The following is a 27,738-nucleotide window of genomic DNA, read 5'->3' on the forward strand; positions in this document are numbered from 1 at the left end:
TTCTGTTGTGCAGTAGAGCTGGGTATACAAACAGTTATCACAACGTTCTTAAATATATGGAAATCTTTTAGAGCAGAACCATGTACTTAAGTTATGGGGGAAAATTTACTAAAGAGCGAAGTGACATCATTTCGGTACTTCGCCAATTTACTAACAGGTGCAGACGTAACTTCGCTAGCAAAGGGGTTAGACACTAGTGCCACTTTGCACCCTAACGCATGACCCTTACCTTAAAAACATGACTTTTTAGTGGAAAATTAAAATAAAAGGAGAATTGGATGATTTGCAAATCATTTAAAGCCTATACTTAATTAAAAATGGTACAAAGACACCACATCAAATGATCAAACTGAGTAATTTTGTTTTTAAAAAACGATATGCTTCTGAATTTGATGCCAGTAACATGTTTCAGATAAGTTGTGACAGGGGCAACAAAGCCAAGATCCTCTACCAGCACTGTAGTGGAAAAGTACAACTTCCACCTGACATGAAAGCAGACATTTTTGGACTATTCTCGACTCTGCTCCGTACACAACTTTGGAAACTGCAACTACGACGCCTGTCCATTTACATTGTAAATGTTTGTTTATTTTGTTGGTAGAGAGGATGATTTATTTTATTTTAATTTATTTTTCTCAAATATTTTTGTTTAAAGTCATCATTTGATGTTTATTTTCATTGCATTGATATGTAATAATCCTTTTCTTTCTTTTTTTTGGAAACGGCTTTAATGTAAGTCAATATGTTGTTGTTTTTGTTCATTGCTGTTTATTTTGGTAATACCAATAAACATAATTGAAAATAAAAATGGGAAGAAACATTTACTGATTCCCTGCAACCTGTGTTATGTACCTTGTGCTATATCTAGTAACACGCAAGTGGGCATTCTCAGCCTGCCAGATGAATAAAGCACTTCCGAAAGCAATCAGCACTGTATTTATTACGGACAAAAGTGTGGGCCAGGGTGCATAGTGACCGTTTTCACCCATTTTTGTGTACTTTGTACCCTGTCCAACAATTTGAGGCCTCCTGTATTATAATGAGAAAAGTCTGACATCTGCATCTATAAATGTCATACCCTATCCAACGGCTATTTTTTAATGAGATTTATTACATTTACTTGGACAGCATGGATTTCTGTGTGAGGTGTGAGGTTTTGCACAAGGAGGGCACATTGTCTATTCTTAGGTAAAAAGCTGAAGCCTGCAGGGAGTTGCATAGCAGGTCAGGGCCATTCCAGAGATGTAATACTTTTAACCCCTTCAACTGTTAATATAAAATAAAATAAGCTGCTCTTATGTAAAAGAACATTACTATAGTTATAGATGTGCTTCTTTTCTTCAAATTTGATCTAGCCAGCACCTCAGCTTTCCATTGTTCTAAACAAAGGCAACCAGAACTACTGTGCTTACATCCCTAAATAACAGAAGACCATTTCATTTTAATACATTAAGTAAGTATTGATCCCCTGGGTCACACATTGAGCCCAGTTATGTACTTTGGAGATGTACATAATTTTCTAGTAGACTTAGGGGCCGATTCACTAACTTCGAGTGAAGGATTCGAAGGTAAAAAACTTAGAATTTCGAAGTTTTTTTTTTGGGCTACTTCGACCATCGAATGGGCTACTTCGACCTTCGACTACGACTTCGAATCGAACTAATCGAAGTAAAAATCTTTCGACTATTCGACCATTCGATAGTCGAAGTACTGTCTCTTTAAAAAAAACTTCGACCCCCTAGTTCGCCATCTAAAAGCTACCGAAGTCAATGTTAGCCTATGGGGAAGGTCCCCAAAGGCTTGGCTAACTTTTTTTGATCGAAGGATATTCCTTCGATCGTTGGTTTAAAATCCTTCGAATCGTTTGATTCGAAGGATTTTATCGTTCGATCAAAGGAATTATCCTTTGATCGTTCGAACGAACTATCTGCGCTAAATCCTTCGACTTCGATATTCGAAGTCGAAGGATTTTAATTCCTAGTCGAATATCGAGGCTTAATTAACCCTCGATTTTCGACCCTTAGTGAATTGGCCCCTTAATGTATAAAGATCCAAATAACGGAAAGATCCATTATCCGGAAAACCCAAGGTCCTCAGCATTCTGCATAACAGGTCCCCTACCTGTAATACCATGGTGCGATTTGTCCTTTACTGGACTTAGTAGTAGTTAATATTGGCAGACGCCAGTAGATGGCGCTGTTAGCTATGAATATATATTTGTATATCTTGCTGTTGTGACCATGACTAAGAGCAGAATCGTCTGATACACTTTAGGCATTGTATGCTGAATGTTTATACTTGAGCACAATAAAGAAGATAGGTTTTAACTGAAGTCCGTTGTTGCAGCATTCCATTATTATTTATTAAAATATAATGGATGTCTCATGATGATGTCATACCCAAAGGTCTAAGGAGGTCTAGTAGAGGCTGGGTGCCACTTAAACCCTTTGGAGGGACACATTCAACCCACGGTCTCTAGGACAGTTAATGCATCATAGTTTAGGTCACATGATAAATGCCTCATAATGTAAAAGCAACTGCACTATAAACAGAATACACGTCCTATTAATCAGTGTTCATTACTGATATCATGGCCTACATTCAAATGATCATACCCAAAGGTCTATGGAGTTCTAGTAGAGGCTGAGGGGGAAATTTATTAAAAGGGCAAAGTGGCTAACGCTAAAATTCGCCAGCGTGATGTCATTTTGGCACTTTTCCGATTTACTAACGGGCGCTGGTGTAATTACGCTAGCGAAGGAGATAGACTCTAGCGCAACTTCGCACTCTAACGCCAGGTGTACTTTCGCTCTGGCGAAAGAGCGTTTCTACGCAAATTCACTAACCTGAATAAGCACTGTATAATCACCACTGTATAATCCTCATGAGCCTAAGTGACTTGAGATCAGTAAAGCAAAAGTGTAAGCTTTAACCTTAAGCCAGGCAAGACTTGAAAAAAAATAGTAGCTTCCTTCTTACTTCCTATACTAATGCTCATAACATCAGGGCACTGCCAACAATTGCAATCAGTTTAAATAAAAATGTTTTATTGTTTTTATTAAATAATGTACAACAATCTGGCCAGTAGAGGGCACTGTACGATAACATATACTTGCTGCCAGACCCGGACTGGCAACCTGTGAACTCGGGCAATTGCCCGTGGGGCCGCTCTATTTCCTGTTCAAGTGGGCCGCTCTTGAACAGAGAGATAAGTTGTGTTTTTCCCCCTCCGTTGCCTTGAATGAAGTCAAGAGTAAAAAAAACGGCAGACCAATAGGGCAGGACAGAGTTAAATGCGGCCCAGCTTGAACCGCTCGGTTGCCTGTATAATTAGGAGAGAGAGAGACTCTGCTGCTCTGCTCTGTGACAGCACGCCCCCCTCCCCCTGGACTGTGTGCTTGGCTGGACTGTGTGCTTGAATAGGAGCGTCACAGCTCGTCATGTGACTCGTCGCCTCTCTGCATTGTAATCCGTCGGCAAGTGAGCTCCTGGGAAGAGGTACTGTTCAGTAGGGGAGGTTAAAGCTATAGACATGGGAAGGGAGCCTGGGAGAGGGATCACTGACTTTATTGCTAAAAATATTTTGTGCTGCGCAGGTACTAGCCACAATCTGATACAATCTTGACTGTTGAGGGGGGGGGGGGGGGTTTGAGGAGCTCTAGTTCAACAAGTGCTTTGTTTTTCAGTTTAACTGTTTATTGCTAAGAATGTTTCGTGCAGCGCAGGTACCAGCCACAATCTGGACTGTTGGGGGGGGGGGAACTTGGTGAGTTCTAGTTCAGCGAGTGCTTTCTTTTTTGGTTTAATAATCATTAAACCAAAAAACAAAGCACTTGTTGAACTAGAACTCCCCAAACCCCCCCCCCTCAACAGTCCAGATTGTATCACTTGCATATCACGTATCACTTGCATATTATAAGAAGTAATATACCCCATACTATAATGGTGAACTATTGAATCCTTGTAATTTTTAAATAAAATGTTTAAGGCTTATAATAAATGGCAAATCAACAAAGTGGTTAATATAGACACACTAGATTTATGTGGTGCCGTTAAATAATGTTTTACTGTACTATAATGTAATAATAATAATTAATTACGGTAATATTTGACATTAATTACAGTTAAGCGAGAAAGGCAGCCCTTTATGCACATCACCTATAACCATTTTTGCAGTTTTACCCCAATATACTGTATGTGTGGATGAGTACAAAACATTCAGGGGAATGTAATAAAAGTCGCAAAGAGCAAAACAATTCTCACCAATAAGACTAAAAATCCACATCTCGCAATGTAATATTGTTCCTTAAACTGTTATTGCATTGCGAATTTTAATTGCGCACTCATAAGAAGTGCTTGAAGGTGTCGTAATCTTTTGGAGCAAACATAACGACTTTTTCAGTAAGAAGTTTTATTACATTGACTGCGCATTGGCGCAAGCTATAAAATTCGCAAACGGTCTTTCACTGTCGGAAGTGGTCGCTAAACAGTTTCCGGGCTCGCAAAAGCTATATTAAATTCGCACAAAGCAAAATTTGTTCGCGCAAAGGCATAACTTTTCGCATTGCGAATAGTTTTTCCGTTAGCGATTTTTATTACATTCCCCCGATAATAGTGTTTTTACATGTGGGCTGCTTTGATTATTTTGCCCGGGCTGCTTTTTACTCCCAGTCCGGCCCTGCTTGCTGCAACAACCAGTATGGCAACGCCTATACATACTAAGCAGCAAAATGGGGTAATAATTTATAAATATATATAATTTCTTTTCATTCCTTCATTAGATAATTGCACTAGAAGCATGTCATTACCTAATGTTTGGAAAGACACCCATTTCTTTGAACCCAGTGTAATCATACGATTTTCTCCCAGGAAGTAGGATGTTTCATAACACAGTACCTTCAGCACAAGCAGGTGAAAGATCACCCATATTTTTATTATACAGTGAGTATAGCGTATATAAGGCATTGGATGCTGACACCAGAAATTAAACCTTTTTTTTTTTTTACACCTATCATAATATTGTCTTTGCATGCTATCTATAATTTTTGTAATAGTATTTACAAAAATATATTATATTACCCATTTGATCCCCATGTTCCTCTCTGGGGGTGCTGCCATATTTGAGCTTCATCAGTCTATTAGCATTAGAAACTAGGAAAGATGGTCAGCTTGGCAAAACAGTCAGGTTTAGGGACTTCAAGTAACAGTTACTTATGATCAACATGAGCTATAGGTAACTTTTGATGTAAATTAATGTTTTGAATAGTAATTTTTTTGTGTCAGTATCACTGTTACACTACAACTCCCATCAACCCCTGTGAATGGAAACTGTAGACAAACAAAAGCTGTTGTGAACCTTTTCCCAAAAAGCCTGGGTTTACCCCAGACTAGTTCACTAATCCCCAGCAGCGCCCCAATGGTTCTCTTACCAAGCGCAAATGCAATCCCTTTAGAGGCAAATTTCCCAGCCTCGTATTATTCCTTTAGGGATTTCAACTCCTGCAGATCCCTTGGTTTGTCTATCCAGGCAATTGTCTAGGAGATTGCACAGAAAAGTGTTGCACTTTAAGTTGTGGGGTCCCTTGATGTGAAACCGCTGCTTGCAAACCAGGCACCTGCTAGGTGGAGGTCCATGTAGGCATGTCCTGCAGAAACTGTGCCCACAGCTGGATCCCAGAGGGTCTGCTGGCATGATTTGCACAACAAAAGATCCATGGGTAGCCAAATGTTGGGCCAATATTAATTCTGCAAAAGATTCAATAGGATAGGAGGTCAAGGAAAACAAATATATAAGGATCAACCTATTGAAATGCTGCCCTGTCAGTGCCAACAGCTGAGTACAGTGAGTCCTGGCTTCCCGCAGAAAAAAAACAGCTGATCACACTATGTAATATTATTATATTATAATATACCAGTATCCCAGAGCCTGCAGAGCACTTCAAGTGATACATAATAAGGTGCAAGGCTGTGGGTATGGTACTGTTGGTTCTGACCTTACATGTGCAGCAGCTTTACATAAAGAGTCCAGTCATATGACCCTGCAGCATGTCCTCCTATTGGCCCAGTATTGTTGTGAAACAGGCCGGGCTGCTGTGTTTCATAATGATGAGGGGATGCTGGAGAATGACTTATTTGTAGTGGATGGGGGCGGGAGGATGGCTTATTTGTAGGGGAGGGGGGCAGGCCTGAAAACACTTTTCTCAGGGCATATATCCAGTTTTGTCTAGCATTTGGTGGAGCAGTGAGAAAGAGGCATGCAACTATAAGGGCTTATGCAATGCAAGGGACCTGGGAACTTGGGAAATAATGTTATTGGTGGAAACCATAGATGTTACAATTACAATATTTCCTGGAAAAGATCTATCATTTCAATACAAACGTGTAGAGCTGAATCGTCAGATATACAGGTAGGGTTCCCACCTGGCCGGTATGTTAAAAGATGCTTGATGCCAGTGTTATTAATAGGAAAAACCGGCAGGAATAAAGGAATGCCGGTATTTTTTTCCAGAAAAGGTGGCAACCCTATATACAGTTAGAAACAATAGAAATCTACCTGTGTCTGACAATTCAGCACTAATAATGGCGTTCGCGTGCCTTCAAAGCCGCCCAATCAAAAATTTCTGGCCTGCTAGATCGATGAGCCGATCCAATATCCAAGTCTTCTGTCAATATTGGTCCGCTTTTCTCCCGCCATTCATGCACCGGATATAGTACAAAAATTAGCTTTGTAAGATATTATTGGTGCGTCTGAGGCCACCTTAAGGATAAAGACACACAGAGCTACAAGAAGCAGCTACATGTTGTGGATACAAAACCCCCCGCCATAGACAATACTGAGAATTGCCTCTGCTTAAACACATGCTAAAATACAAATATCACTATTGTCTATTTTGTAGCCGTGACAAGTAGCTGCTACTATTAGCTCTGTATGTCTTCATCCTAATGGGGGGAACGTAATATGTTTCACTAGCGCAAAAAAGTTGCAAAACATTAGCAACCGTGTTTGCCTCCTTTTTGACTGATTACAGAATTCGACAATTTCCTCGCAAAGTTTCCAACCAAATGGCTTTTGCGAACGTTCACAGTGGATGTAATAGAATTTCGCATTCGCAAAGCGTTTTTTCACCAGATTCTACATTGCGAGCAGCGTTGAACATTCTCAAAGACTTAATTTTAAATAACGCTTCCGACTTAATTAATTAATTTACATTCCTTCTTAAGAGTCTTGCTTATTTGTTTTTTTAATTGAGGTCTGCAAATTAAAATAAACCTCTTTCATCAAGACAAGAGTTTATTTTGAGTAAATGTCCCACTGCCTCACAGGTACATAACACCGATGCCTAAAAACCCATCTCATTGCAACATAATATACAAATAAGTACGACCTGCTTGTAACATCAAGCAATTCTACCTGGTTTGTTATAACTGACCTGACTCACCTTTATGGGGAGGGGGGCTTTTATTGCAATGCTATACACATCAGTCCCTCAGATTTAGGAAGGCACACTCAGGCCGTCTTCACCCTTGTCTTATTATTTATACAGGAGACTCCATTTGGCAGTTCATCTGGTTTTTATACAACCAAAACTTGCCTCCAAGCCTGGAATTTGAAAATAAGCACCTGCTTTGAGGCCACTGGGAGCAACATCCAAGGGGTTGGAGAGCTCACAAGCTACTGGTTGGGGATCACTGCTCTAGTGCCACTGAAACAGCTTGGTGCCACAGTCACCTAAACACTATACTTCTGTATGGTATAGCACTTCCAAACACAGAAGAGACATCAGTATCCTCAGTATTAGGAAAAAATTAAGCTATAAAGTTAAATAAATTAAAGGAGGAAGATAAACGTCTGTTCTTTCTGCAGTATGTAACAGTTGGTTACAAAGTGAAGCTGTCAATAGACATACATATTATTAGGCTATATCGGACGAACAAACGTCCGTTCCAATCTTCTGACCTGCAACTAACGATTAAGATTAATATAAAGTAGTAAAGAGAACAAATCACACGATGCTCAGGCCGTTAATTGAAAGGCAGCAATTGTCCTAAAGTTTTGTCCGACAAATAGTAGTGACAATCTCCCATTGATATTGTCCGACTCCGATACATGCAGAGAATGATATTATTATTATAGCTGAATCTTTTAACCTGTTTGTGGCTTTAGCCACTGTCTAATAAGATTATAATAGTTATTGCTGTTCTGAACAGTTCAAACCCGTCCAGTAAATGCAGTGGTGTAACAACATATTACTGGGCCCCACAGCAAATTATTTTTCAGACCCCAAAAATGTCTAGAGTTGACCTGTTTTATCAGTATTTATTCAAATATATGAATTTGTATAAGAATTAGGGCCTCATGTGGCCCCTTTACCTCATGGGCCCCCCTGCAGGCGCAGGGTCTGCTTCCTCTATAGTTACTGTATGTCCCTGAGTAAATGAATACCATACCTACCCTCATTCCCTCACAACAGCAAACACAAAAAGAAGAGAGAATCTGGCATAACACATTATTTTGATTACAGTAATAGTTCAGTGTGGCTGTAGGTGAGTCTATAGGGCCTCAGGCAACAAAACAAAATAAACTGTAGAATGTAGCTTAGATCTAATGGTGCTTACTGCAAATACCTTGACAACTAAATATGAAATGAAAAAGCAAGCATATGTGCAGCATTAACATGCCTATTTTTTAGCCTGTAGTGCAACGTATGCTAGGTGCTGTTATTGCAGTCACTTCAATTGCAGTACCATAGGTTGCAACAGAATAGCGCCATAAACTGTGAATTGTACTGCAGGAAAAACAACTGGAATAATATGGTGAATAAAGAAGCCTCTAAAAATGGCAGATACATTGTTTTTATCATCTGGAATGTATCTACAATATAAAAGGCTACAGCACCACTTCATTTGAGTACTTGAGAACTAGTAGTAAATATACAACCTGAACTACTGGTAGCATAAGATGCTTATTATTTTATATCAGAGTTTAATATATCAGTACATAATCAGAACATAATCCGAGCATAATCTGTTCACATGGTAAAACATGGCAAAATATTATGCCCCATAGGATTCTGAACAAAACGACTTTACTCAAATCAACACCAGCAGCAGCAGCCAGGGCCGCCATCAGTGGGGCACAGGGGGTACAAGTGTACCGGGCCCGGGCCTGAAGGGGGCCCTGCAGTGCTGAACTTTTGAAAGAGTCAGGCCCCCCTTGACAGCGCCAAAGCCCAAAGCCGTGCCGCCTCCTTCCAAAGTCCTTAATGCGGAAGTGCTAAAAAGCCGAAGTCTCAAATGCAGAAGTGCCGAAAAGCCGAACAGCTGAAGTCTCGAATCGCCGAAAATACCCAAAGTCACGAAAACAGCCGAAATTGAAGTCCTGAAGTGGCGAAAAGACCTGAAGTCACGAAAGGAGGTTAAGTCCTAAAGCCACGAGTTAAATTCCTCTGAACACCAATGTGTGTTGGTTTTTTTAATCCCATGGCCACTAATGTATTATTGTTATACTCTATAGGCCCCTGCCACCATTGTTTTTTTTAAAAATATTCTTGAGTGCCCCAATTTTTTTTAACTAGTTCTGCCAGGCTGTGGATAGAAAACCCCAGGATATCCTGCCAAAAGAATTTAAACAAACAGATATTATTAGCATTCTAGTCTAAGAAACAGTAGGGCTTATTAAGTAACTTGCCCTGTGCTGTTATAGCAACCAAACAGCAGACTGAGCACCAAAACAAAATGCAGTATACAGAAACCTATACAGAAACTCAGGCACATGAATTAGCCACTGTGTTTCAGTGCATAAAAATAGCCAAATCCCGCACACATACATAGTTACATATCTGCACAAAGCCCTGCAGAAGGTTTCTCAAGGGAATAATATACCCATGTTTTGCTAGTCCGCACTCCTAAATATTCACCTGGGTACTAATGTACTTGAATATTTTCTTTTTATCTGTCTTTCATCTATACAGCCAGGACTATGGGGCATTTTTATCAAAAAGTGAGACTAGAGCTCACCACAGAAAAGCATTTTTTATTAAATGGTGAATTCTAACTTTCACCTACTGATAAATACACTTCTATAAAACCCATAAAAATGACTAGAAAGAGGATGAGTTTTCCTGTGTTGTGCTCTAATCTTCCCCTATGTATCCATGACTTTTAGGGCTTAGCACACAGGCAGATTGGGGAGATTTAGTCGTCTGGCGACTAATCGCCAAGCATTGCCATTTACCTGTACTCAAGGATTTTGTAACAAATGAAGTCATGTTCCTGAACAACAGTTTGCCTGTTTTCAATCAAACTGGCCAACCATTATACAGTGTGAGAACAAATCTATCTGACTGATGGAAATACTGGTATTTGATTGCTCTTTTAGGCTTATGGTACTTTCATGAAGAGAACTGAGACATCTATTATCATTATTTAAAGGGATTCTGTCATGATTTTTATGGTGTAGTTTTTATTTTTGAATTACACTGTTTACACTACAAATAAACTCTATCATATAAAATTTCATTCCTGAACCAAGTGAATTTTTTTTAGTTGTAATATTGGTGTGTAGGAGCCATCTCAGTTCATTTTGCCTGCTCCCGTGCTTTAAGAAAGAGCCAGTGCTGCACTATGGAACTGCTAAATTTCATTCTTGAAAGTGATTATCACCCCAACCCAACTTTACAGCAAGAGTGACTGAAGTTTATCAGAGCACAAGTCACATGACTGGGGCATCCTGGGAAACTGACAATATTCTAGCCCCATGTCAGATTTCAAAATTAAATATAAAAAAAATAGTTTGCTCTTCTGAAAAATGGTTTTCAGTGCAGAAGTTGGAGCAGCACTATTAACTGATGTGTTTGATAAAAACATGTTTTCCTATGACAGTATCCCTTTAACCTCTTCCCACTAGAAATACACTGTCTGTGGGCAATGACACAAGGAGATTTGTTGCCCCTCAATATAAGCGCCCTACAGAAGAAACTGACAGTATCAGACAGAAGCTACAAGTAAATACAGAACTGAGCAGACCATTTTCTGTGAAGATGGTTATTATGAAAACAATATGAGCCTCCTTTTAACTGTGTCTGGTCAGCTAATTGCCTCAATTCATATTAGCAGAGTGAGTATCATATTATGGCCGAATACAAGGCGGCAGTGGATTCTGGAGAGCTACAGTGGAAAATCGATCTCTAAACAGTGCGCAAAATTGCTGGGGAGGGAATTAAATCTCACTGCACAAGATAAATGCATATTCAGGTATATACAGGCTAATTGCTGCACACAAGAAGCAAATACTACCCTGGTAATATACAAAGCTTCATGCACAGAACAGCAATTACACCATATTTAGAGGATTTATATACACAATAATGACAGATGAAGTTACTATCATCCATCAAATTAGGTGACTTTAATATACCCGTTAACAACATTAACAACTCTTCTGTCTCTAAACTTCTTTCACTAACCTCCTCCCTAGGCTTATCTTTGTGCTCAGATTCCCCCTCTCACTCCAATGGTAATGCTCTGGATCTCATATTTACCAGACTCTGTTCAACCTCCAATTTTACTAACTCCCCATTTCCCCTCTCTGATCACAATATGCTCACATTTCAACTCTCACTAACTCCCTCCTCACCCCCTGCTATTCCCCAAACACGTACTTACCGTGACTTGCAAGCCGTAGACGTGTCACAGCTCTCTTCTTCCTTTGACTCTCTTCACTCTAATATCTCAGCCATCTCATGTCCTAATGTGGCTACCTCTGTCTACTATAGTACTCTCACCACTGCCCTAAATGAGCTTGCTCCTATAAAAACTAAACGTTCTCGACCCAAACCACTTCAACCTTGGCATACTGCTCATACAAAAGCGCTCCAAAGACACTCACGTGCACTTGAGCGTCGCTGGCGCAAATCCCATTCAGAATCAGACTTTTGGAACTACAAATCTGCCCTGCGCTCCTTTAACATCAGCCTCTTCCAAGCCAAACAAACATACTTTACTTCACTCATTAACTCCCTTTCTAAAAAACCAGCACAACTTTTCTCCACCTTTAACACTCTCCTTTCCCCTTCTCCACCCCCTCCATGCACATCTGTCTCTGCTCAAGATATTGCTGAGCACTTCAAAAACAAAATTGACACTATCAGAAGGGACATTACACTACTCAACCCCCCCTAGACTTCCACCACCCTCCCTCCACACTTCCCAGTCTCTCCTGTGCTCATTCACCCCTGTCACTGATGAGGAAGTCTCAAAGCTTCTGGCCTCTTCTCACCTTACCACCTGCCCGCTTGATCCAATTCCCTCAAAACGTCTCTGCAATACCAATCCTTGTCTAATCAAAGCCTTAACTCACCTATTTAATCTTTCCCTCTCAACTGGACTGTTTCCTTCTCAACTAACTGCTTTGTAATTTTGAAAAACGGTCCGCACACACCAATGTTGCAGTCGGGGATTTTGCCCCTTTTATTAATGCCAACAACAATCAATATTCATTCCACTACGCAGATAAGTGGAAGGAGGTGTGCGGTAATAGAAAATTTCATCCTTCCCAACTAAAACATGCTCTTGTCACCCCCATTCTGAAAAAACCCTCTCTTGATCCCTCCAATCTTGACAACCTCCGACCTATCTCTCTGCTACCTTTCATCTCTAAACTACTTGAGCGCCTAGTCTACAACCGACTTACCTCATTCCTCTCTGACAATAACCTGCTGGACCCCCTACAATCTGGTTTTAAGCCACAACATTCCACGGAAACTGCCCTGACTCGACTAACTAATGACCTCTTAACCGCGAAAGCCAACAATCATTTCTCACTACTAATACTGCTTGATCTCTCAGCCGCATTTGACACTGTAGATCACCCTCTCCTCCTCCAGTCCCTCCAGTCGCTTGGCCTTCGTGACACAGCCCTGTCCTGGTTCTCTTCTTACATCACCAATCGTTCCTTCAGTGTCTCCTACAATGGAGTATCATCTTCTCCCCTACCTCTTTCTGTTGGAGTTCCTCAAGGCTCTGTCCTGGGACCATTACTATTCTCCCTCTATACTTCCTCCCTTGGCAAATTAATAAATTCGTATGGTTTTCACTACCACCTCTATGCTGATGATACTCAGATCTATCTCTCATCTCCTGATCTCAACCCAGAACTCCTAACTCGCGTCTCCTCCTGCCTGTCCGCTATCTCTACCTGGATGTCGCAACGCTACCTTAAATTAAACCTCTCTAAAACTGAAATGGTTCTCTTTCCTCCAACTAACACCAGTAGCATCCCCGAAGTATCCATCATAGTTAACAATTCCACTATCACCCCCTCTCCCCAGGCCCGTGCCTTGGGGTTATCCTAGATTCTGCCCTGTCATTCACTCCTCATATCCAGTCACTTATTAAATCATGTCACTTCCACCTAAGGAACATATCCAAAATACGATCATTTATCACCCAAGACGCTGCCAAAATTCTTATTCACTCTCTCATCATATCGCGTCTAGACTACTGTAACTCTCTCTTAATTGGCCTCCCCCTCCAGAGACTGTCACCTGTCCAGTCCATAATGAACACTGCTGCGAGGCTCATACACCTCAGCAACCGCTCCTCCTCTGCCTCGCCATTCTGTCAATCCCTGCACTGGCTTCCGTTACCTTTCAGAATCAAATTCAAATTAATGACACTGACTTTCAAAGCACTTCACAACTCTGCTCCACCCTACATCTCTGAACTCATCTCTATATACTCACCCACTCGCTTACTACGCTCCTCTACTGACCTGCTACTCAACTCTTCTCTCATTACCTCCTCACATGCTCGCATTCAAGACTTTGCAAGGGCTGCACCCCTCCTCTGGAACGCTCTTCCACGGTCTGTCCGACTTTCTCCCAACCTTTCTGCTTTCAAAAAATCTCTGAAAACGCACTTCTTTCAAGAAGCCTACCCTCACTCTGCTTAACTACCAAACGCAACACCACATACAATACCACATTTCTCACCCACTCAATTCGATCTTGTCCACTCCCACACCTTGTGTATTACTCCCTTCCCTTTAGACTGTATGCCTATGCATAGGGCCTTCCTCACCTTTTTGTACCTGTATTGATTGTGATGTTTGTTACTCCATATATTCTATATATGTAATTCATGTGATGTAGTTGTATAATCACGTTTACTTTACAGTGCTACGCAATATGTTGGCGCTATATAAATACATGTTAATAATAATAATAATAATACTATGTAGTTCTAGTTTTTAATTTGCTTATTTTAGGACCCCCACCAACACTGTCTTGCTTTGTGATTGCATGTGAAACCACACTGGTTTTTCCCTGTATTTCAGCATCTTCAGGTTTAGCCTGTTCCTCCTTCCCTTTCTTTTCCCCCTCCTCTACATTGGTCATCCATTTGTAGGCATCTATTGAGCAGGCCTGGATTTGTGGAAAGGACACCTAGGCCCGGGCCTAGGGCGGCAGGATTTTAGGGGGGCGGCATGCTGCCCAACCACACCCATATTGGTTCAAAAACACTGGGAATGCGTTGGAGATACAATCATTTTTAAAGGACCAGTAACATTAAAAAACATTTTTAAAAAATTCGTTACTACACATCAAAAAATAAACACCAAGACAAATAAAACTTGCAAAGACTTTATTAAGAAATAACTTACCGAAGCTCCACTTCCTGTCTTGTTCAGAAAAGGCGAAAGGGCAACCATCCATTGTGCGGCACTGGATTTCTCCTCCCTGGCTACTGACAGCATCGCATCAAACTCTATGGAGCAGTTGGAATTCTTCTGGCACATTTGTTCCCTGTCGATATCTCTCCATTATCCTCCCGCACGGTGAGCAGAGGGGAGCTGCATGGCGTTCATCTTGTACCAGACGGACTCACAAATAACCCACCACTCTCCGAATCACTCTTGAAGCCTTCGGGGTATCTCTTGTATGTTCAGTGGAGTTTTGGTAAGTTATTTCTAAATAAAGTCTTTGCAATTTTAAAGTTTTATTTGTCTTGGTGTTTATTTTTTGATGTGTAGCATCGAATTTTTTAAAAATGTTTTTTGATGTTATTGGTCCTTTAAAATTTCCCCATTGATGGTGAAAATTTGCACGAATAAAGGGGAGAGGACAGGGGCAACGAACGGCAGTGGGCCTTGGGGCGCCCACTATGTAAATCCGGCCCTGCTATTCAGGCCTTATCAGTAAAATATGTCAGGTTAAGGAAACCGTTACAGGAGAAATATATATCACAGCCAAATGCAAAAAAGCATTCCACTTGCCCTTGATCCTTCTCTGGACAAACTGGAAAAACAAAGTCCAGAGAAGGATCAAGGCAAGGGCATGTGGAACACAAAAAGAAAACAGGTTCAAGTCCAGGTTCAGGAAACTAAGCCAAGTCGGGATTTATATAAGGGCTGTGTGCTAGGGATTAACTGCACCTGCCAATTAACAGAGGAAGTTAATTATCAGCACTAGGGACAGGCAGTAGTTAATTTAAAAAAGCAAAAGGTGGGGAGCACTCCAAGGATAAGTAATATCTCCCTTGCCTTCCTTTATTATTTGGCTTTCTGTACTACTACATTGACAAGTAATTGATTGAAGGAGAATCTCTTCCACTCAGCAAGCTTTTAGTAATGCAATATGGATGCTGAATGAAATAATAGCATGGAGTGCTTTATTATTTATAGAATACGATTTTTGCATAGTATTTGCATAGCACATTTCTACACAGAATGCCTTTCCTGCCAGATAAATCTAAGTTTGCAGTGAGTTTCCCCCCCCCCCACACATTCATGACACATGACTGACATCATATGCTGGTGATAAGCTAAGTCCAAGTTCTCGAAATTCTGACTTGAGAACCAAAACATGTCCAGTAAGGCAGGTTTTACTCATCACATCACCCCTTGCAAAACTGAGAAATTATTTCAATTGGATTCATGCACATGTCTTAGCTGATGCACATACGTGTGGCTGCATTTAGAGTGAACATTTGTGACAATTAGAAACAAGAAAATCTGAAACTATACTTTCACAATTCTCTGGTCATTTATTGACAGACAGCAATTGCACATAAATTATGTCCGACAAATAGTAGTGATAATCTCCCATTAATTTGGTCAGATAGGCAATACATGCAGACAGTGACGTAACTATAGAGCAAGCAGACCCCACAGTCACGGGGGGGGGGGCTGGGGAAGAGGTGGGCTGGACTGTGGGGTCTGCTTCCTCTATAGCTAATAGAAATCCCCTCCTCTTTAGCTGCTCTCTTACCTGCGGTGAGGAAGGGGGATGCAAGTTGGGGCGGAAGTGGGCAGAGTCGGGACTGGGAGTGAGTGGGGCGGAGGCCGGATGGGTGGGAAGATGGGGATCGGATTGCACCTCACCCCTCTGAAGATTTTTTTGAAGGGGTGCCTCACACACTCTAGTTCAGCCCTAGAGAACTTTTGCACCATTTTCTCTCAAAAATTCCGGTAATTTAAGTGCAAAAGCTACCCTCTTTGACCAAAGTGTATTTCGCCAGGTAAAGGCTAGGAACTTCCATTAGAAAGATAGAGCAGCCACTTTTAAATCACAATCATAGCCCCTTCCACACTAATTTACTCCATGGCGAAAATCCTCTGGCGAAAAATTTCTAGAGAATTTACTCCACTACCATTATATTGGGAAATATACTGGTGAATTTTTGCGGAGAATTTCCGCCAGGAGAAAATTCACCACATTTCTCTTGAAAAGGAAGATTTTAGTAAATATGGAGATGTATTCTGAAGATATACCTGGTGAGTGAGGTGAACTTTGGTGAAGTTAGGTGAAGTTAATTCACAAATGTGCCCCTATGTCTAAGCTGTAGAGTGCCATATTTATGAAATAAACATTTGTTTTCTCCATCCTGGACAAGTGATTTTATGAATACCTCTGTTTTTATTGTATTCTGTTCCTTTATGGTGCAGGCTCACAACATGTACCCCTGATCTCTTGAACTCAACTCAGCTTTATTAAAACAGATATAATATGAGTGGATATAATTGATGTTCTGTTGGCAGGGTCGGAACTAGTGGTAAGCAGCAGAGGTAGCTTCCTAAGGTGCAAGAGAAGACGGGTGCGATGAACAACTGGCACAGGGGAGGTTGAAGAGGGGTGCAATGAACTGGCACAGGGAAGGTAGGGGGATGAGCATCTGACAGTAGTTTGGGGATGGCATCAGGGAATTAGTAGTTCGTGGGGTTAATTGGAAGACAGGAGGTTGTGAGTAGGGGTCATCAGGCCAAGAAGTATTGCCTCAGGCAAAAATACAACTTGGCTGGGCTTTGGCTGTCAGAGTTGTTATATCAAAGGATTGCAAGGTTGATACTGTGTCTTTTATCAATCATACAGGTCCTACCTACCTACCTACCTATCATAATAAATCTTTATTTTTATTTTTGAGAAGTAATGCTTAGCTTCTCCTTTTTTTCAGGTTTTTGGCAACTGGGCAGTCATTTGCTTCTTTGTATGCACAATTAGCGAGATTGTAAGAGAAACTTGTCAGCTTATTTGGACTGAGCTGCAAAGAATTGTGATGCCAACCCCAGACGAAAATGTTTGGATTACCATTGCAGAAGATTTCTACAAACAAACCAACTTTCCTAATTGCTTGGGTGCCTTGGATGGAAAACACATTAGAGTTACAATGCCATTCATAAGTGGCTCAAAGTACTTTAACTACAAAAAATACTTTTCAGTTGTTCTTCTGGCTAGTGTTGATGCCAATTATTGCTTCACTATTATTGATGTGGGATCCTATGGAAGCACTGGTGATGCCAGTGCTTTCCGGCATTCAGCAATGGGGCGTAGATTATCAGAAGGGGCACTTCGTCTACCTCTTCCAAGACCATTGCCTGGGACTGATGCACCTTCCATGCCTTATGTTTTTGTGGCTGATGAGGCCTTTGGGCTAACAGAAAACATAATGCGGCCTTACCCAGGGTCACAAAGGGCCATAGAGAAACGTGTTTTCAATTACCGATTATCAAGAGCACGCCGTATGGTAGAGTGTGCTTTTGGCATTCTCTCTAACAAATGGCGTGTATTCCATACCAGTATACAATTGGAACCCCAGTTTGTGGATATTATCATAAAAGCTTGTTGTGTCCTACACAATTTTGTCCGTCTTAGGGATGGGTATAGCTATAAACTGACTGATGATATCCCAGATATTGATTGGGCCCCTGTGAGAGGTCCTACAGGAGGGATGAGAGTTCGTGATCAGTTTGCTAATTATTTCATGTCTCCAGATGGAGCTATACCATGGCAGCTGAACCGAATTTAGTCTGCATACAATTGCATACAATTCAGTTGCATTGTATTACTAAAATACTCATTGTTTATACATTGTATTAATAAAATACATATTATTTTAAAAACTATTGTGTACTCTATTGTTTTTCATAAAATGGAACTAAATGAAAATTTCTATGTCCTACAGATATATATGTATACACATGAATACACATGATGCACATGACACCCATGAAGTAAGGCAGTGATGAACTACAATCATATAGACAACCTGAATGACAAAGTGCATAAAAATAGCCGCCACAACAAAGAGTATACAAATAGCCGCCACGGCAAAGCGTATACAAATAGCCGCCACGACAAAGCGTATACAAATAGCCGCCATGACAAAGCTTATACAAATAGCCGCCACGACAAAACGTGACGTCATGCGTCTTGCGGCATGCGTCATACTGCGTTTTAGAGCCTGCGTCATTACCACAGCAGCAAGCAAAATGGTGGGCATTAACTCACTCACTGACCCACAGGCTTGGGAGATTGCTGACTTTCTGCTGTCAGAAAAGTATGACAGTCTCCCATTGTGGATGCCCAATAAAAGGGCCCACAAACAAAGCCTGCTGCGCAGGTTGAGGTGCCGGTTGAGGCATCGGCATGGGGTCACTTTTGACCATCGGACACTGCAGTGGCTGTGGTCTGATCTAAATAGGTGGGACCCAGATTTTGTGTTGCAGGTACAGCTGCACCAGCACAGTGAGTATTTATTATTCCTTAATTAACCTTAAAAAAGTATACTATACATATATTTATAATTTATTTATTTATTACATACTTTTCTATCAGGGGGACATCCACAAGCTGAGCAGTCTGAGACTGAGGAGGAGCTGTTTGAGGAGGCAGAGACAGAACCTCAACAGCCTGAGGAGGTGGAGGAGACAGCAGAAAGGGCTGATGCTTCTGATGAAGGTACACTACATCACAGCCCCCACATAAAACTTTTTAAAACTTTTTAGTCTATAATGAAAGATGTATTATAAGAATTCTGTATTTTTTTTTTTGCCCGGCTGGTGGCCGAAGTCCGGCAACTGAAAGGCAGGGTGCTGGCCCTGGAAAACCAGATATAATTTTATTTGTTTTTTTTCCTATATTTCATTTATTTGTAATGTAAATAGTTTTAACAGTAAAAGCCATTGAACTTTATGGATATCCGTCAATCATTTTTAAAACATTTATAAACATTCGGAGAAGGAAGAATTCAGCTTCATAAGTTTAATATTTATTTAAAACACAACTGAAAAAAACACAAAGTGCAAAACTCCGGGATGTAATAAAAATTATAAAGTGCATTATAACAATCAAGTAAAGTGCATTATAACAGCCAAAACCGGTAAGCCAAAAAAGTAAAAATCACATTACAGGTCTGTGAATGAGTTTTGGGAAGTATCCCATGCTTGGGAAGTGGAAGGGTATGCATAAGGGTATGGATAAGGGTTTGGAGTGCTGCTTTGAGGCATGTGGAATGGTTGTGGTGGGTGCATAACAGGCATGTTGGGTGGATGATTGCCTTGGGGTAAATATTTATATAACAGATGCAGAAAGTCCATTTTCAACATTTGCCTATGTGCCTCTGGAACCATCATGATGGTAGGAATTAAACCGGTATAAAATGAGAATTCCTTTGTATCCTCAAAAGCATGGGTCCTCTTGGCAGAAGACTCTTGGGAAGGCTCTTTGGATGATAACGATTCACACAACTTTGATAGCATGTCTTTTAATTCGCCAGATGAAATGTTGTTTTTTTTTCTTTTTGCTGCCCGAGTGTTGTCAGATCGAGATGCTTGTGCTGGTGGGGTCTCGGTGTTGCCAGAAGTGCCAGGTGGGGTAACAGGCCTGCTAGGAGTGCCAGATGGGGTAACAGTGCTGGTATCTGGTAGTTGGTCCGAAGAAGCAGTTTCTGTTACAATCTCTTTGTCCTGCACACTATCAAGATTGCTAGAAGTTCTAATGGAAAACACAAAAAAAAAATAACATTAAAACCAAGGAATTTTTCCATACAAATAATACATACATTTTTGTATACTCTTGCATTTCTCTGCATTGTTGTGTTACATATATCTGCAATATTATCTGCAATATTATCTGCAATTATCTGTTGTTGTACAGTGCTTTGCCCTCAAGGAGCGCTATACAAATAAAAATATACATACAATATTACATGGATATACCAGGGTAGGTAACATTCAAATGGATGTCACTGATCCCATCTGAAGATCAAATACTCAAAGGCTACAAAGTTATCACAATCTATTGATCATCTTTCTATGTTGGCCCATGTAGCATTGATCATACCCTCCCCCCAAAGAAAATGGATGATTATTTACTTACTGTCTCTTAGCAAAAGCAGGTAATAGAAATTTTAATTGTTCAGCATAAATATACTTTGGCGATGCACCACTTCGTGTCTCTGCCTTCTGGGCAGTTCAACTATGGCTCTCACACACCCTTAGTAAATTACAGTAACGACACCTGGTGCACGAAGGTAGAGGATCGGCCACCTCCCAAACAGTCCAGCAGAAAGAATCCCAAGGCACACAGGATAATTGCAAGCAAGCTGCCTTGCGTTTTATTGCGAAGTGCAACGTTTCGGGATCACGCCCCGAAACTCTGTCATATAGAGAGCAGGTCGATTTTCCAACAAATCAATAAGCCTATCTGTATCAACATGCTGCTTTACTAAAGGCATTTTTTTCTGAAATAGTTGGTGCAGGAGTAGTGTCGCAAGCGTCCTTTCCCCAACACGACAGCCCGAGAAATGATGCAGCGAGTAGTCGCACGCCCAAACAAATAATTTGAACTTTGCGCCCTCGTATTTTTACGTGCCTGCGACTTGACGCCATAGAATCCACGTTCTCGTACGCACGCCGTAGAATCCACGTTCTTGTACGCACGCCGTAGAATCCACGTTCTCGTACGCACGCCGTAGAATCCACGTTCTCGTACGCACGCCGTAGAATCCACGTTCTCGTACTCATTTCCTGTGACGTCATGTCGTTGTTCATTTTCACGCTGCTATTTGTCGCCTCGTCTGTTTGCCATAGGCGATTTTGTATATCTGCTATGTCACTGCAATTTTTTCAATTGTCGCGTCGCATCGCCCAGAAAAGGGTCTCTGTGTGTTTTCAGGCGACTAGTGCTTTTGAATAGCTGTGTGTGGCAGATACCTGGCGATTCCCTATGCTTTCTATGCTGAGACATAACGAGCGACTAGTCGCCGCTACTCGCCATTGCAAAACGCCTGGACTGGCCCTTAATGAGAGAGCACTACCAGAAGATTAGACAACCCCCTTTCCCAGACCAGAAATGCCCTCTCCCTGCACAAACTATAAAGACACCCTTCCCTCTTGGGGGCAGCAGTTTTTATTTTCTGTCCTTTCTCAGACTAGATTTTAATGCTAGGCCCAGATGAGTGCGATGTCAACCTGTGGAGAAACACAGGACAAGAATCCGCTCCTCTATTCTGCCCACTGTCCCTGCACCTAGAAACATTACCTCCAATTGGGTGCAGGCACAAGCAGTGTATTATGGTGTGAAAATCCACAGCATCTACCTGCACTCAAGTAATGAGGTAATGTTTCCAGGTACATGTACTGCGGACAGAAGGGCAGCGCCGAAGAAGAGCATTCTCAGTCTGCATTTCTCTGCACCTGGGATCCAACTTGTCTGGCCCTAGCCTTAGACTAAACCTGGCTCTAAAAAATAGCAAGTATCTGTACATACCCGTGACCACTCAAGTTTTAAGGGGTAGGGTTGACTTTCCTGTTTACAATCCTGGAGGACTGTAGGGGTTTGAGAACAATTGGTCCACTCACTTGAAAGGTCTGGTTCCTTCTTTTTATCGATTAGCCTAGGCATGCCGGAGGCAATGGTTTTCTGTTTTCATTTTTCCTGTCTCCAGGACATGTTTTTTGTTCCCTCTGGCACACTAGTGTCACATGTAATTTTTTTGTTACTGGTTGTGGTAATCCCTAGTGCATCAGGGGTATGGATCCCATTGCCTACACAGAAGCTGAATATAAGAAAGAAGACAGCTGTGTGTCGGATGTATCAGTCCAAGGGGTATATTTATCAAAAAGTGAAGTTAGAGATTGCCACATGCCTCTAGAAATTCCGCCACTCTCCATTAATTTCTATGGGACTTTTAAAAGAGTATTTATCAATGGGTGAAAGTGAAAGTTCATCCTTTATAAATATGCCTTTCAAAATCCCATAGAAATGAATGGAGAGTGGTGGAATTTGGCCAAGTCTGCTAAATAAAAAAATTTGCGAAGACTGCTTTTCTCTGCTAACGGCAAATCCTTCTCCTACTGCAGCTTCAGGTTCTGCTGTTTCTACCAAAATTTCTAGAGCAGTGGCTCAGGGTATCTCTAAGGAAACGTCGCCAGGCCAGCATTCGGCAACCGTGACGAAACTCTACATTCCAATGAATTAGCGTTGTCTGTGGGAATTTTCACCTGGCGAAGTGTAGCGATGGCTGCAAGCAGTAGTTGTTGAATTTTCGCCCTCGAGTAAACCTGCCCCTAAGGCTACTGCCTCTGTGGCCAGTCTTGGATCTAGCCTCCTCAGATGAAGACAGTTGGGGAGACTGGAGAAAACCAAGGAACATTTTCCTTTGTTTCCCAGGGTTACGGAACTTATCAAGTCTGAGTGGTGGAAAGCAGTGCTGCCCAACTTCTGTAGTACGTGGTGGAGGGCTGATAATGGAAGCCTGTGTTGACCACTCCTAGTTTTTAAACCACACCAATGTTATCACAAGAAATGTTGAAGACGATACCCACATTAATGGTGCACACAAAAGAACCCAAAACCAAATGGCTGGTGCTTACTGCAGGGATATCCATCATAATGGGAAAAAAGTTTGTCATGTTAACATATACCCTTAAATCCAATGCCTCCATCTGACCCATGGGCAGATTCCTTTTCATCTGGTATGGTACCTATGGATTGGAGAAAAGCTGATGTCATTCCAATATTTAAAAAGGGATTACGGCCAGTAAATTTGACATCTGTGTGAGCAAATTATTTGAATGTTTTTTAAGAGAACACATTCAAAAATGTGTCCTAGTGAATGGCATTATGAGCAGCAATCAGCATGGCTTTATGAAGGATAGGTCATGTCAAACAAATCTGATTGCTTTTTATGATGAGGTAAGTAAGATGCTGGACAGTGGGGGGCAGTAGATGTGATCTATTCGGGTTTTTGCCAAAGCGTTTGATACAGTGCCCCACAAACGACCGCTTTCTAAATTAAGGTCTGTTGGGCTTAATGGAGTTGTTTGCATATGGATAGCAAACTGGCTAAAAGATATGGTTAGTGTTGCCACCCGGCCGGTATTTTACCGGCCTAGCCGGTACAACACCAGCCAAGGCCGGGGCCGGTATTACAAATTTACCGGAAATGCAGCTGCCGGTAAATTTGTAATACACCTAAAAAAAAAGCCCGTGGCCTGCCCCCAGCCGGTATTTTACCAGCCTAGCCGGTATTTTACCAGCCAAGGCCGGTATTTTACCAGCCAAGGCCGGGGCCGGTATTACAAATTTACCGGCAATGTAGCTGCCAGTAAATTTGAAATACACCTAAAAAAAAGCCCGTGGCCTGCCCCCAGCCTGCTCATAACCAACCTTTTTTTCCAGGGATTCTTGGCAAATGTGTGTGTTTGGCTCCGCCCCCTTTGACATCACGACTTGCCCAGCCAATAGCGCGTCACGACCCGCCCCCTTTAGCGTCACAACCCGCCCTTTTAACTCTGCCCCCTCCACCTGCCGGTGAAGATATTTTTAGAAGGTGGCAACCCTAGATATGGTACAGAGGGTGATTGTTAATGGTACACTCTCTACTTGGAGTAAGGCTTGGTATTGGGTCGTCTTTTATTCAACTTGTTCATTTAAGACTTAGGGAACGGTATTGTATCTGCTGCTCCTGCAGCCCATATGATGTGTGAACAGTCACAGCCACTGGCAGTCTGAGGTGTGATCAATACAGGGTGTTACAGGTGTAAACAATGTAGATCCATGTAGGTGGGAATAATAGATGATCCTTCAGGCGTGAACAATATATGAAATTACAGGTGTGAACAATGCCACTTGATCTCAGTTCTGAAATCTTTTGAAACTTACACAAGGTAAGCAAAATCAAAGCAGCCAGACTTTAATGGAGAAATTTCACTCTGATTTCAGACTGTGGTGATCTTTAACTTCATTCTTCAATAAATATAACTCTATGACTGTGACTTGTATAAGGAGTCAGGCTGGGGTGGATACATTAACTGACTACCCTATTTTCATTATTTGTATTTGGTTTTCTGTATTTGTATTTTCTTTTATATTTATTTTTATCTGCTCTGCTTGATTCTCAGGGCCGGTTTTACGTAGTGGGTGCCCCTAGGCCCACTGCCGTTCGTCGCCCCTGTCCCCTCCCCTTTATTCATGCAAATATTCATCATCAGGACTGGAGCAATGGGGATTGGCGCATGGGAATTTAAAAAATTATTGTATCTCCAGCGCATTCCCAGTGTTTTTGAACCAATGTGGGTGTGGTTTGGCAGCATGCCGCCCCCCTTAAATCCTGGCCTTTCCACAAATCCGGGCCTGTTGATTCTAGTTGGGATGGGTGCATGGTGCCTGCTGTGAGAACATTAGGCAGCCACACAAGGCATGCGTGGAATGCTCCTTAGATCTCTAAGATGCATTCACTAAATCATGGGCCCCTTGTGTCTCTAGGTGCACCCATAACCCTGATTGTAATTGTTGTATATTTCAAAACTTTTGGGAGTGGGATAAGCCTACAAGGGGGGGGGGGGCTGTGTGAAGTGTAGCCTAGGGGCCTTACATCTCATTAATCTGCTACTGGAGGCAGGGGTGCTCAACTTCTCCAGGAGGTATCTCCAATTCTTGTCTGGAGAGAAGAGAATATGGAGTCTCTGACAGCAGTGTACATTCCTGGATTTCATATTTTCTAGATTTGCCAAGTTCATATATCAGCCTTGCCTGACATGACAAGGGTTAGCTGGAAGGAGGCTCTGGTTATTGAGAAATGTTTTATGGTAGCACTGAAGTTGGGGCCTCCAAAGAGGTATTTTTCTTCACCCTGGAATTTGCCTCTTGTTCTAAAACCCTTAGGGGCAGATTTACTAAAGGGCGAAGTGACTAATGCTGGTGAATCTTTTCCAGCGTTACTGTTTTCAGGGACTTCACTAATTTACTAACGGGCACAGGCAGCACTTTGCTAGCCACTCTATCGCCAGGTGAATTTTCGCTCTGGCAAATGAATGTTACTCTGCAAATTCAAGATGCGGATTTTACTAAACGTTACCTCTTTTGCCAGACTTGCCTTAGCAAGCTCAGACCAGACGAAGTACACTGGAGTGCATAGATCTTCCTCATTTACATCATATTTTTTAGTGGAAAAGTTTCCAAAAAACGCTGGCGTCTTTTCTTTTTTCAGAATGATAGCCTGCAAAAGTCCTTAAATTTTTTTTGGGTAACCAGGTTCCCCCATACATTTTCTAACATATGGAACATTAACTATACAGTTGGCTCATGTGTAGGGCACTATAAGAACTCTTTTTTCTTTATTACGGTTCCCTGGACTTGTGTAATGTAATGTATTTGCTGCAACATATACATACGTCCATTCAACTTTAAATTTCCCACCGTATGCAAATTAGCCTGAGCGAAGACCTCTAACGAAGTTGCACTAGGCAGAATTGAACGATAGTCCATCTTCGATTTGATTTGCTCACATTGCCAAAGTAACACTAGCAAAATTTGCCAGAGTTCAGTGCCCTGGACACAACTTTGCATCTTAGTAAATTAGCATTGTCTGAACAAATTTTCGCCTGGCGAAGTGTTGCGATGGCTGTGAAGCCGTCACTGGTGAATTTTTGCCTCTTAGTATATTTACCCCTTAGCTTCCTCTACTTTTGAGCCACTGGATCAAGCCTCAGTCAAGCCACAATATAAAATTAAATACTGTGTTTTAGTGGCTATTACTTCAGCTGCCAGGGTCAGTCTTTTGAAATCCATGTCCATGTGTCAAGAAAATATGTCTATTCTGTCAGACAAGGTGATTCTGAAGCCAGATGTTTCCTTCTTATCCAAGGTCATGTCTACATTTCATTTAAATTCAGAAATTGTCCTTCCTGCTTACCTTGTCAGCTTGTCTGCCTTGGAGATTATCTATATTTGAATTTGGATCTAGTTAGAGCAGTAAAACAGTATCTCTGTTCCACAGAGCTCTCCAGAAGATTCGATAGATTATTTGTCATTCCAGTGGACACAAGGAAAGGTCTGACTGCCGCCTCTTCCACTATTTCTAGATGGCTGGTGATCCTGATTTCTAAAGACTATTATGACTACAAGGCAAGCTAGCTCCCAAAAGCTCATAAAAGCAACTAAAAGCTCACAGTGGCCACATCTTGGGCAGTGGTGGAAGTCGAAGTTGATCAGATTTGTCAGACGTTCATGAACCATTATTGTCTCAGTGTGGGAGTGTGGTGTTTGCTTCTGGAGTCCTCTGATCTTCTAACTCTAATTGAACCTTTATGTGGAGAATTGGTTAAGTTTTTTTCTCACCCTGTTTTTTTATCATATTGCTGGATACTTTTTTCCCCATAAAGAGTATCACTACACCAGAAGCCATCCCTTAAGACTAGAGGAAAAGAAATTTCATTTGAAGCAGTGTAGGTGGTTCTTTACGGTGAGGATAGTGAGGTTGTAGAATGCCCTGCTGGATCATTTCTATAGGATTTTTAAAGGCGTATTTATCAAAGGGTGAAAGTTTGCCTTTAAAAATCCCATAGAAATTAATGGAGAGAGGCGGGATTTCACTCTGCGGACTGTGGAGATCTCTAACTTCACTTTTTGATAAATCTACCCCATAGTGGGTAGGAAAAGGGAATCTTTTTTCATACTTTACCATAATTCTCCTTTCCTGGCCACTATATGTGTCAACAAACCCTCCCTTCTTCGACATTATTGTGTATTTGTTACTGTTTTTCTGATACTGAAATTTAAAGTTACATTTTTCACCTTTGGTTGCCAACTCTGTAAACTGTTCTAAATTGATACATTAGTTGATATATTTCTTATCTCTGGCCCTGCAGAACAGAATGCCTGAGTTTCATTAAAGGGCATGTAAAGGCAAAAAAATAAAATCCCATTTTTACTTTCTTTAATGAAAAAGAAACCTATCTCCAATATACTTGAATTAAAATATGTGTACAGTTTTTATTAAAAAACCTGACTATATGCAGTGAAATTCTCCCTCCATTTACTGCTGTGGATAGGAATTGTCGACGGTCCCTAACTGCTCCTTAGGGAAACAATGATACTTATGAACAGCAGGGGGAGCCCCCACCTTACTTTCCAGCCATGCAGAACTCAAGCAGCTTTGTTTATGATGATCCCTAAG

The 27,738-nt window shown here is 41.4% G+C and overlaps 1 protein-coding gene across 2 annotated transcripts; it reads left to right on the plus strand.

The window, feature by feature from the left end:
- The first annotated feature begins 2,974 nt into the window (after positions 1–2,974).
- On the plus strand, positions 2,975–18,397 carry LOC108710562 (protein ALP1-like). 2 transcript variants are annotated; one of them, XM_041586042.1, is made up of 2 exons: positions 2,975–3,498; positions 17,452–18,397. In XM_041586042.1, the coding sequence occupies exon 2, from the start codon at positions 17,554–17,556 to the stop codon at positions 18,301–18,303; it is 750 nt and encodes a 249-aa protein (XP_041441976.1). In that variant the 5' UTR covers positions 2,975–3,498; positions 17,452–17,553; the 3' UTR covers positions 18,304–18,397. The 2 variants fall into 2 exon arrangements, with proteins under 2 accessions (XP_041441976.1, XP_018107177.1); XM_018251688.2 differs by lacking the exon at positions 2,975–3,498 and adding an exon at positions 14,690–14,957.
- Positions 18,398–27,738: the final 9,341 nt, after the last annotated feature.

Source organism: Xenopus laevis, chromosome 3L (genome assembly GCF_017654675.1).
Source record: "Xenopus laevis strain J_2021 chromosome 3L, Xenopus_laevis_v10.1, whole genome shotgun sequence".
NCBI classification, from domain to species: domain Eukaryota; kingdom Metazoa; phylum Chordata; class Amphibia; order Anura; family Pipidae; genus Xenopus; species Xenopus laevis.